This window comes from Pararge aegeria, chromosome 19 (genome assembly GCF_905163445.1).
Source record: "Pararge aegeria chromosome 19, ilParAegt1.1, whole genome shotgun sequence".
Lineage (NCBI taxonomy): Eukaryota > Metazoa > Arthropoda > Insecta > Lepidoptera > Nymphalidae > Pararge > Pararge aegeria.
The window spans coordinates 14,113,529-14,126,525 of NC_053198.1; the positions used below are offsets into that span (position 1 = coordinate 14,113,529).

General features: G+C 38.2%; 1 protein-coding gene across 2 annotated transcripts in view; it reads left to right on the top strand.

Moving 5' to 3' along the window:
* LOC120631917 (eIF-2-alpha kinase GCN2) overlaps positions 1–9,088 on the top strand; it is a 30,326-nt gene extending 21,238 nt beyond the window's left edge. For both annotated transcript variants that reach the window (XM_039901610.1, XM_039901611.1), the window contains 7 exons: positions 410–549; positions 1,504–1,672; positions 3,658–3,875; positions 5,573–5,661; positions 5,832–5,950; positions 6,513–6,694; positions 8,457–9,088. In XM_039901610.1, the coding sequence (XP_039757544.1) occupies positions 410–549; positions 1,504–1,672; positions 3,658–3,875; positions 5,573–5,661; positions 5,832–5,950; positions 6,513–6,694; positions 8,457–8,604 (1,065 nt within the window). In that variant the 3' untranslated portion in view covers positions 8,605–9,088. The remainder of the gene's footprint in view (positions 1–409; positions 550–1,503; positions 1,673–3,657; positions 3,876–5,572; positions 5,662–5,831; positions 5,951–6,512; positions 6,695–8,456) is intronic.
* Positions 9,089–12,997: the final 3,909 nt, after the last annotated feature.

The window sequence follows — 12,997 nt, forward strand, 5'->3', positions numbered from 1 at the left end:
AACCTAAGTTTTCTCATACGACACCCGGGAAGACCAGGGTTGGTGACAACTGCATTGTAATCTGCCGTCACCACCCACCACGGCAACTTTATTAGAACTGGCTGTTTTAATAGTAACAGTAAGATATCTGGTTCAGAAACTTTTAGAGGTTTCATATTACTAGATTAGATAAAGACTGATAGAGTCTGTAACTACTGATGATAAGTTATTAAAACTCTCATGTAATCAAAAAATAAACCCACATTCGTGTTTTAAAACCCCCTCATTAAACAACAGTTGCATAAATAACTTGAAAGGCATGTGTTTTTCCAGAAAGCGTCAGGTGGGCATTCTGCCTTGTCCGTCAATTATTATTATAGAAAAAGGAGAAAGATTTTGATTGCTACATAATGATCATAATGCTTTTTAGGTACCTATCACAGTGGCTCCCTTCCTTGCGTACAACGCAACGCAGCACTGCGGAGTGTTCTGGAAATTATCAATGATTAGAAACGAACAGCATCCGACCACAAAGCATCGCTCAAGGGACCTGATCGCAGCTGGTGGCAGGTATTTTTTTAAGTAACATTGGTACAGGTAAAGCATAATTAGTAACTCAAACACTTACACACACACACTCACAAATTTGCATGCTTGCATGATTGATTTTGAAAAATTCTAAACAAAAAAAAAGTATAAAATTATAAAATGTATTAAATTGGTTAAGTCATGTTATTAGTATATGTGTAAACTTTATATCGGAAAGAGCGAGAACTCCAAATACAGGTACCTATTGTTTTGTAATGAAATTTAGATAACAAATAAATATTCTTTTCATTTTCATTTTTCATTTTCAATTAGTCCCGGAGGGATAGAGATGTTTCTGACGGCTCGTCCGGGGAAGTACTGCCACCTAGCTTTTTACTGCAAAGCAGCAAAGTTAAAGTCTTCATTCAAGTATATCATATCTTCATACGTGGCACTTTGATGCGTACATTACATGAGAATTACACGGTAGTAAGATGATGGCGATAATAGTATTCGTAAACGTAAAACTAAAGCTACGAGGGTTGCAAATGCGTCCCAATGGTTCAAACTTAGGCGGGGACAAACTTAGCAGCATTGCTGCTTTCCGAATAACATCACTTCACAGAAGGAGGGTAGCGCGAGAAAGTACTCAATGGAAAATGCTCGAGGAGGGTTATGCCAAGAGGCACACTGAATTACGAGACATTCTTTTAAAAATTTAACGAATCTCAAAACTTACATTGTGACCTTGAATTCGGAATAAAAAGCTTATTATTATCATTTTATTTAGTAGCTGCGCGCGTTTATCTAAAAAAACTCGTGGGAACTTTTTTCACTCTCCGTTCTTTCAACTAACTTTATGCCAACAATCAAGTTGATTGAGTGCTTAGTTAGGGCGAAAAAGAAGGTCAAACAAAAAAAAACTTTGAATTTTGCATTTATAATATATGGATTTGGTGGTAAAATTGAGTTAGAATACAATTTATTTGCTCACAGGTATGATAACTTAGTGGAAGAGTTCTGGAAAGTCGCCCGCGTAGAAAACGATCATAATAATGCAGAGTTAAAGTGCACTTCAGTTGGTTTCTGCATGTCTTTGGACAGGATGGCAGAAATCTTTAAAAACATGGAGGTCGAAGTATCTCCTGTGATCAAAAAAAGTGAGGTAAGCTTTTTTCTTAAAAACCCATAACGTTTATCGATAGAACGAGTACTTACTGAGGTAGAGGGTAAATATAATTTGCCTATGACGTCACGAGTGTGGCCATGACACCTGACTAGGCACGTTTTTACGTTTTTTTGTAATAATTATTATTTGCTATAAATATCAACAAAACCTTTAATTTCTAGAAGAAAAGTAGATACTTTTGAACAGAGACGGTACTACTATAGAAGCCGAAATGCCGCGCTTGCGTTATAATACACTCTTTAAAATTTTGCTCCACTACTTATTTCGAAATGCAATTCTTAAAATGGTTCATACTTCATAGCAATGAGGAAACGAACACAGTGTTTTAACTTATGCTCAATATAGTATGGACAAAGATTATTGTATAGCACTGCGTTACTCTGGCAGATAGACTCTGTGGCCTTCATTTAATATGTTACTATCGTCTCTGTGGTAGCAACCAGGCGAACGCGATAGAATGTCATTAGGCGCCGCGCCGAAATAACACGATCATAGCACGATCGCGTACAAAGTTCTCTCGCCTTGTCTCGCTCACACTCATCGGCTTATACAGGGCTTATTTTACACTGCTTTCACTCATAGAAATGTAAATGTATTTAACATTTCGCTGCGTGTGTTGAAGCTCGCAACTACAATTATTTCAATAAATGATAGTGGTACCGTAAAATACTTCTTCCTCTACTAAAAGCAAGGAGTGATACATAGTGAATCCACTATGCCGTTAAACGGAGATACGAATTCCAGAAGTAGGGAGATGAAGTGAAATATGCTATGATGTATTGAATGATGAGTGGTTAGAGACATAATGTTGATAATATAACCTAGTGGGTATCTAGATCCTATTTTTATGCCATTTAAGGAAAATCTAGTCTTGTGAACTCGTTGCTTCGGACGCTCTAAAAGTCTTGAGTTATTAAGTGACAACAAGGTTGGGGGTCTTAGCCTGTGAATGGATCATGTGCGAGTATGATTTAAGAAATTATGGAACCTTACAGAGAGATCTTTAATAGAGATCTTTAGTTTAGTTACACCTCCCACAATGAGAACGGTTTAAGGTCTTAGTTCACAACGCTGGCCGCAATGCTAAACTAAACGAATCGAATAACTGTTGGTTATTATTGTATAATCTTTATTTTTTCTGTACCATTCATATTAAAAAAAAATCTTTATCCATGTAGGCCTATTACAGGCACTTAAGAAGCGTTCATATATATATGTTTACATAATTGTAAGGGAATGGTGATGATTTCGTTCGCCAACTTAAACCTAACGCTACGAGGGTTCCAAATGCGCCCTTGTCTAAGAAGAGCCCACAACAAACTTAGCCGGGTAATTATTTCTCAAATCTCACAGGAAATTAATATAAAGCTATGAAGTTAGAGCAATACACACCGAAGCTTATTTGTCGTTTAAGTAATCCTCAACATTATAATAAGATTTTTCTGTAAGCTTACGTTTTTCATAAACTTTGAACATAATTCAAAATTCATTTACTTCAAGTAGGCCTTCTTTATAAGCACTTTTGAAACGAATAAGTATGTATGTTTGTAGTGCATGTTGTACGGAAAGCAGATTCTACCAAGAAGAGAAACTCAGTAGGTTCTCTTTTCCAAAATCAACATTTGCAATCATTTTCTATCTTGCGGGAGATGTGAGCGAAGCTGGCAGCTTCGAATCTACCTCGTCACTAAGGAATTCATAAAATGTATAGTAACCTCGCTGTATTAGATTTGTTTTTAAACATTTTTGTAAATGTATGTATTGGTAGGTCCAGAATTATCTTAGGAATCATGTCGAAAAAGCGTTTACTCAACCCCACAAAGGAACTTGTTGAGAGACATTCATTTATGGGTCGGGAAATCTTAACGCCGCGTGTGGTCATGTAAAATACGTCACTGCCTATTGACCACATACAGCGAAAACTAAAAATATGTTATTTAGTGTTTCTTTATTTCGAACAGTGCAACACAATATGCGTCTTCATATGCAACGCCAACAAAACAGTTCAAGACGGCTCGGAATTGAAACGCGCGCAGATTGCTCGCGATCTATGGGCCAGTGGGCACTCAGCTTTATGTTGGTTCTCCAATCCGGCCGATGCACACGATCTGACCAAGTCTTCTATGGTTTTGGTGCATGACAGTCTTTTCGTGCTTGCGTCCTGCTGGGAGGGTACTCGGTAAGTAGTCTTTTTTTTGGTATTTTTAGTATTTGATTGGCGCAGTGGGCAGTGACCTTTCTGAGACCAAGGCTGTGTGGGGTGTGTGGGTGTGTGTGGGTGTGTGTGGGTTTGATTCCCACAACTGGGAAATGATTGTGTGATGAACATGAATGTTTTTTAATGTCTGGGTGTTATTGTGTATATATATTTTTTTATATATTATTCATCAGTTATCTTAGTAACCATAACACAGCTACGCTTACTTTGAGGCTAGATGGCGATGTGTGTATTGTCGTAATATATTTATATTATATTGTTTAAATTTATCAACCCATCACCGGCCTACTACAGCACCTCCAACATTTCGAAGTTATGTGCGTTTTAAGTAATTAAAATATCACTTGCTTCAACGGCGAAGGAAAACATCGTGAGGAAACCTTCATGCCTGAGAGTTCTACATAATGTTCTCAAAGGTGTGTGGAGTCCACCAATCTGCACTGGGCCAGCGTGGTGGACTACGGCCTAAACCTTTCTCATTGTGGGAGGAGACCCGTGCCCGAGTGGGCAGGCAATGGGTTGATATGATGATTTAAAATGATCCTAATGACACTTGATTAAGAGTGGAAATTTCTGTATAGCTGATTTTTTTTTTACAAACGTCGCGGGCAATAATAATGGCTGTAGCATCTTCGCTAGTTTCGAACCCTTTCGGAGTTCTTATTAATAAGTGACATTAATAGAGGTCTACACCGACGGATCAAAGACAAACTCAGGCACTGGAGCGGGGATATACTGCCCGGAGCTTAACATAAACATTGCCCAGCCGCTTGGTAAGAACAACTCCGTCTTCCAAGCGGAGTGCGTGGGCATAACAACAGCAGTCATAGCCATGCTAAACAGAAAGGTAAAAGGCTTCAGCATCAACATAAACAGTGACAGTCAAGCTGTACTAAAAGCCTTAACCAAACACACAACAACATCAAAACTCATACTTGACTGTCACAAGAACCTACAAGCCCTATCAAAATCCAACAGAGTAACCCTAAAATGGATACGAGGTCACAACGGAAACAGAGGAAACGACGCAGCCGACGAATTAGCGCGTCAGGCAGCATCACTAAGGGTAGCTGGACCGGAACCCATCATACCCATACCCTTCACTGAATACAAAACATGGCTCCACAACCAGACGCAAGCATCACACTCGGTACTATGGTCTAAAACAAAAGAGTGCAAACACACGAAGGAGGCCGTACCAGTTCTCAACCCACGACTAACAACAAAATTACTGCAACTGAATCGACCTAAACTAAGGACAGTTGTAGGTATGATAACAGGGCACTGCCCACTAAACAAACACCTTTCCATTTTAGGTATAACTGACAGCCCTCTCTGCAGAGCATGCATGGAGGCGGAGGAAACACCGATACACGTAATACTCCAATGCAACGGAGTAGCAGAACAACGCGCAGCACACATTGGCTCCTCAGCAACACTCCATGAAGCACTCGGCGACCTGGGCGGCCTGCTAAGCTTTTGGAGCGAGCTCGGCTGGCTGGAGTGATCCAGCGGGGAGCCGCATCAGTGGCCATACGTACAACGGACGGTCCCAGACCAACCAAGTGCGGAAAAGGCCCAGGAACAGAAGAAGAAGAAGAAGAAGTGACATTAAAACGTCTTATCTTTATCACTTTATAATTATTACATTGTTTTAGCGTACGTGAATTCAAAGTTTGCGCAACCGAAGTCATGGAGTTCGTGAAACAGAAATTGAATCCCGATATCATTCGAAACCCGGACTGTGGTAAGATAATTTGATAAGCAAACCAATTTGACTGAATCGCAAGTAAACTTGAAAAATATTAGAGATTTCAATCTTTAAACTAAAGGTCAATTTGCGAGGGCCTTCTATGGGGCATAGGTAATGAAATATATATATGTTGTATGTGTTATAGATAAATGTTTTACTAACAGGCAATCGCACCACAAGTTGGCCTGAAGGTGAGAAATCTAACGGTCCGACGATAGCAGTGACGTTCATTACAGCGAGCGAAAGGATCACTAAAAGCATCAAGCGACAGTGCGAAGTACAGGTATGTTATATACCTGGTGTCTCAATACTACGACCGCTTAGAACCGTATTATTTAATTAGCATTATTTTTTTACTGTAATTTGACCTTATAGCAAAAAAGAAACAATAATAAAAATACGAACAAAAAACTGACATACCTGACGTTTCAAAATTGCTTACATTAGGCCTACTTGAAATAAATGAATTTTGAATGGAATGTGACATTTGGTTCGCACAGGATTTGCAATAAAACCGGAATAAACAAGGACGAAGACCGCGGGCGACAGCATTAAACATGATTTTATTACTATACTAGTCAGTATTAAAATTATGCTAAAAATTTATTACTACGAGTTAAAAAAAACAGCAGAAGAAGACAAAAACAGATAGAAGCAGTATACAAAAGGCCGCCAAATAACATAACATATCATAAATACATAAATAACAGTAAATACCGTTACAAGTCGTCTTTAATGTAAACTTAGTGATTTTTGGAAGCTATTTAAAAAAAATATTAAGTGATAAAGGCATGTTGATTGGGAGCGTATTCCACAGCTCAAAAATGTCTTATTTTTCTCCACAGATAAACAATCAAATGACGTCCATCTTAGTCAATCTGGGCCTCCAGCCAGTATTAAATAGGGTGCGTGTAAACGTACTGGCGTTAGCGTGCGAGGCGAATTGCGTGCGCGCCTTAGCGGCCAACCTCAGCGTACCCATTGAGGCAGCGTACCTGCAACGTGCGTTCCAACCCGTCTGTGATACGTGAGTTTTCTTACTAGCGTGACATCATAATTCAGTTTAAGAACGCTGCAAACAAAAATGTAAAGGTGAATGTAGGTTATCGAAAAGAATATCAGAACGCTCTCTGGCTTGTAGTTTGTGTGATTAAAACTAACAACTTTTCTAAATTCAATATTATTTCATAGAAAAAAAAACATGTAGTCCACCGCGCTGTTTGGACTTCACACGCCTTTCAGAACATTATGGACAACTAACTCTCAGGCATGCAGGTTCCCTAACGATATTTCCCTTCTAAAATGAAGCCGAAGTTGTTACCACTGTCACCGCTTACTGACAAGTATAATTGAAAAAAAAAAAAAACTTGTGGCACTCGGGGACTGCTATTGCAAAGCATTTTTTATCAACTTACGCAATTATAATTATTTATTTATTTTATTTATGTAGTATTTTTTTTCCTTTGTTGTGTCCATGCGTAGTCCCCCTCTTCACCCCGCGGCTATGGAGGGTAGAGGTAAGGAGAGTCATCTGTGTATATGAAAAAGTGTCAAAATGTATTAAATTAGGATGGCGCCACATTTGCATCAGGGTAACTCTTAAAAGAAGCGCCAAATATAAATATTGTTAGAGTAGGCTTGAAAAATAAACAAGGAAGTATGGAGATACAAGGAAGTAAGGTTATATTTACCACAATATTTTGTACAACGTAAGTTGTTGAAATTCTCAATAATTAACTACTTTAGTCGATAATGACAATAAATTTTTTAACTCGGCATACTTCAATTCATCTACGATTGCTACATTCATACCATACCCTGTGCATCCACCAGCGCCATTGTGGAGGATTTTTTAACTGTTATTTAGCGCAACAACTGGACACTTTTTCAACTTTTCTCCCATATAAGATGACTCCCCTTACCTCTACCCTCCATACCCGCGGCGAAGAGGGGGATTACGCATGCGCAGTAACGCCGATACAACCAATGCCACCTAGAGGCGAGTTGCTGAACTAAAGACACATGCGTGATATTTCAAAAAAGTCATTAAAAGTTCTGCTATTCATCGATAGATGCCAAAACTAAAAAGTATCACCGCTGTGCCGGTCGGAGTGGGGGGTGTTAGGTCATTTCGTTACAGAATTTCTGGATTCGGTCTCCACGCTCAAGGCCCGCGATAGAAGCTATGCAATAGCTTAAAACCACAGCGTTTTGAGGCATTAAAACTTACATTGAATTATCAGTAGTAAAACATCAATCAAATATTGCATACATCATCCTTGTAAACAATTTGTTATATAATATACTAGCGTACCCAGCCCGCTTCGCCAGGCTAGATTTTTCTTTATTTTATTTAAACAATAAACTTTCCTCATTAAATTTTTAATTTAAGTCTCATAATATATTAAATCATTTATTCCGTATTCATTGTCTTCTATTCTCTTCTCGAGCGGGTGAAGATCATTATCTACACCCATGTACATCCATCAATAGAATATCATCATAGTAAAGAAAAGCTGTATTTGACAGTTTGACAGTTCAAAAATAGGAGTGTTCCGATCGTCACCAAACTTTACAGGAGTACTCGCCAGTTCAATCCGGAGATTCCCTGAAAGTTTCATTGAAATCGGTCCAGCCGTTTCGGATCCTATACGGAACATACACACACACACTTTATCTTTTATATACATAGAAAAAGGAAAACTATGCTATGTATTGCCATATTTTATGTAGAATATTAAAAAAATGAATGGACATCTAATAGACATAAGTAATAAATTTATTTTCAGATATTTCAAACGCACGAACATTCTAGAAGACGCTCTTCGAGAGCTGACGATCATTTCTAAACAAGTGAACCAAAGCAGGAGTCCGGATGAGACGCAACTATACGCTCTCTTTTCAATACCCGATTCCATATGTCGTATGATTACTTGATATTTGATATTTATGTAGATTAATATATGGAAAAAATATATACTTATCCTAAAAGTAAAAAATTAAATTTCTTTTGGAAATATATTTACATTAATTCGGATAAGGGCGAGAAAATATCACTGATATATTGGCAGTCGTCAAAAAATTTTCTTAATTATAATTTCTTACAAACTTCTCCTAAATCGCCAAAATGGCTTCTGTTGGAGGCCATTTTGGCGATTTGATAGAAGCGGTACGAATATGATTTTTTCAACTGGTCTGCCCATTTTGTTGGGGACCGGCCTCTAGGTCTTTTGCCTTCGGTGTTGCCCGTAACTATAATTTCTTCCAGGCTGTCATTCCCCCGCCGCATTAAGTGGCCGAAATACGAAAGCAAACATTGGTAACATATTTATATATATGTATGAATATTGTATATATAATTAAAAAAGATAGTGATCAGTTGTCCTAGTACCCATAACACAACACAACACAACACATTTACTTTGCGGCTAGATGTTGATGTGTGTTATGACGCAATATATTTATTTATAAGCGTACAATTTGAAATTATCTCCAAATAATAATAAATGTGCTGAAGCGGTGATAGCCCAGTGCGTAGGACTTCGACTTCACTTTCGAGTTCTAATCCTAGTAAGCACCTCTAAAGTTTCTAAGTTACGTGCGTTTTAAGGCATTTGAAATATCACTTGCTTCTACAGTGAAGGATAACATCGTGAGGAAACCTGCAAGCCTGAAAGTCCTCCATAATGGTCTCAAAGGTGTGTGGAGTCCATCAATCCGCACTGGGTCAGCGTGGTGGACTATGGCCTTAAGCCCTTCTCATTCTAATCGAATGAAATTGATGATGATATATGCATTACATCTAAAGTGACATAGAATTAAGAACATACAGACAGTGGCGTTCATAGGTATTTGGACCAGGGTAAGCATAAAGAAATAAAATGGCAAAATCCTCCTCCATTGCCAGTTATATGAAAATTTTAGGGTATGCAGTGCTTTTGTGCATGTATGAAGTGCACGCCAATGCATACAGAACCCTCATTCAGCTATTATTGCATGCAGTGCATTGTGTCCAAAAACGGTGGCTACGCCTAGCGCACGTCTCATTACACACCCGCGTGATTTTGCTAGCTTACAAACTGTTTCTATTTTCCCCATTTTATGGAAAACATCCTTTTTTTAAACATCTCCAATGTAAAATAATTACTGACAACTGCCAAATAGTATGCAGTGACTAACCACAAATTCGAAAAACACTACTAAAGTGGAGTGGTTTTTGATACTTCAATATTAGTCGTGTACGCGGTTTCTGTATGTTCTTAACTCTGTGTCAATATATTTATATAACTGGTACCTAACAATGTTAAGTTTTTACATTCTATAACCTGTAAATGTTTTGTTATGAACGGAGTCGTATTTTGTATGTGTTTATAAGAAATAATTATATTTTAAATAAAACACTATGAAAACTATATAATATGTTTTATTATTTCATGTTTCATGTAGAGTTTCGTTTTTGAACTTTATTTAAAATAACTATAATTCCTATGTACACAAATATCTAACTCTAAATTGACTGGTTTTAGAGTTTAACTGGCCTTTTATGATGCCGCTTAAAAATGGATTAGTTTAATTTAACTGCCGTACCCCAAACATGTTAGCCCGCTACTATCTAAGACTGAATCATAACTACAATCATTTGTAAAGGGCCAACTTGTAGAGGAAAAAAAAGCTAAAAATACACTTTTCATACTAAGAAAGTGGTGTTTTGAGTAGGACGGTTTTGATATTGTTTTTTTACTGCGTTAATGCATCAAAGGAGCGAAGGATATTTGCACAGAAGGAACAGTCGGCGCAGATCCCAGCTCTTTGACGCAGTCGTGCTTCATCGGCGTCGACGGAACGTATGATGCACAGGAACATTGCCACGGTTGCCAAGATATTGGGGAGTCGGTTTAATCTAACTGCCATACCCCAAACATTTTAACCCGCTACCATCTAAGACTGAATTATAGCTAACTACTAGGTGTTATTTCAGTCAAGGGCAAATTTTTAGAGGAATAAGGAAAAACATCTTAAAAAAAATAGTTTTTCTTAACTGTGAAAGTGTTGTCTTGAGTTGGAACAGTTTTAATATTAACCATTTTACTGTATTAGTGCAACGTCTAAATTGTTAAAGAAGAATTGAAAAGGTATTTTAAGAACGTTTTTTTCATAACTGAGTTAGTGCTGTTTTGGGTTGTTTTGGTTCATCAGCATTGACGAAGAAGGAAGGCCACGGTTGCCCAGAAAATTAGTGTATGAGTTAAGTTAACTGCCAAGCATTTTAACCCGCTTCCATCTAAAACTGAATCATAGCTAACTACCACCTGTTATTGCAGTCAAGGGCTAACTTTTAGAGAAAAGTTTTCAGAGAACTTGCACAGTTAAGAAAAACATCTAAAAATTAGTTTTCCTTAACTGTGCAAGTGTTGTTTTGAATTGGAACAGTTTTAATATTTAACATTTTACTGTATTAGTGCAACATCTTACTTTTAGAGGAGTCAAAATAAGGTATTTTAAGAACGTTTCTTCTTAATTGTGCTAGTGCTGTTTTGAGTTGGAATAGTTTTAATATTTAATATGTTACGGTGTTAATGCATTAAAGGCGCGATGGACATATTATGCACGGGTAAGACAGACGGCGCAGGTCCCAGTTTTTATGACGCAGTCATGCTTCATGAACATCGAAAATGATGGACAGGAATATGGCCATGGTTGCCAAGAAAATTTGTATATGAGTTAAGTTAACTGCAAAGCATTTGAACCCGCTTCCATCTAAGACTGAATCATAGCTAACCACCTGGTGTTAGTGCATCGTTGAACATGTAGAGAAAAAAAAAAGATATTTTAAGAACGTTTGTTCTTAACTGTATTAGTGCTGTTTTGAGCTGGAATAGTTTTAATATTTAACATGTTACGGTGTCAATGCATTAAAGGCGCGAAGGACATATGCACGGGTGGAACGGACGGCGCAGGCCCCAGTTCCTTGACGCAGTCGTGCTTCATCAGCATCGACACAATAATGGACAGGAACATGGCCATGGTTGCCCAGAAAATTAGCACCAGTGACAGTCGCGCGCGGCGCCACGAAACTATTACTTGCGAGTTGGCTACTTCTTCGTGAGTCAGCGGTCTGAAATTATAAAAAAGTTTTTCTTTTAATATTTATCCCACTAGGTGAGAGTGTGCTCAGGAGCTATTCGATTTGGTTAAACCATCTCCTTTCTACCATCGAACTGCGAGGTACCGGAAGAATCTGCTCCGGTACGTTGTAAAAATACCATCAACACGTACGAAGCGTTTTGCTTCTTCCTTTCTGATCCGCACTGCAAAGGCCTGGAATGCCCTCCCATCTTCCGTCTTCCCCGATATCTATAATTTCGGTACCTTCAAATCAAGAGTGAATAGGCATCTTCTAGGCAAGCGCGCTTCATCTTAGGCTGCATCATCACTTACCATGAGGTGGGATTGCAGTCAAGCACTTGTCTATATACTTTTAAAAAAAAAGGTTCACAACTCCATTGACCATTACAAGGTCTTTAACAATCGCTTTTTATGATCCCCCTTGCCCCGGCCAAAGCCCCCCACCAGATAAAGGTCATGAATTCGAAATTAAAAAAATAAATAAATTCAAAATTCATTTATTACAAGTAAGTAGGTCAACTTATAAGCACTTCTGAAACGTCAAATCAAACTGTTTGTTCGTGGTAGACCACCGGTTCGGAAGGCAGATTCCACCGAGAAGAGTGCAAGAAACTTGGCAGATTTCTCTTTTTCAACATCATTTTACAGTTTACAATCTTTAAAATTCACTATCTTGTGAGAGATGACAGCTGAACCTGCTTCCAAGCAGCCTTGTCGTTGAGAAATTCATCCTTCGTATAGGGACCACGATTTATTAAATGTGTTTTAACAGTGTTTAAACTTATGCATTTGCAGGTCCAAAATGACCTTGGGAATCATATTATAAAAGCATACACTCAAACAATTATAATATATCTAAATTACTAGCTTTTAGCTAGCGCGGTAACAGTTGGTTTTCCCTTTATAAAAAGTATACTACGTCCGTCTCCAAGATTATTTCAAGCTACCTTTAGCAACATTTCGCTAAGATCAGCTTAGCAGTAAAGCCAAACCTAACAAAAGCTCTTTTTGATATATTATTATTGCTTGACGACCAGGCGCAGTTTTAAGCGGCGGGGATAATTTGGGATTTTATAATTCCTGAATTTTCGCTGGTCTGGTCTGGTGGGGAGGCTTCAGCTGTGGCTAGTTACCCCTCTCACGACAAAGCAGTGCCGCCAAGCTATTTAGCGTGCTCCAAAGATGCCGTGTAGAAACTAAGTAC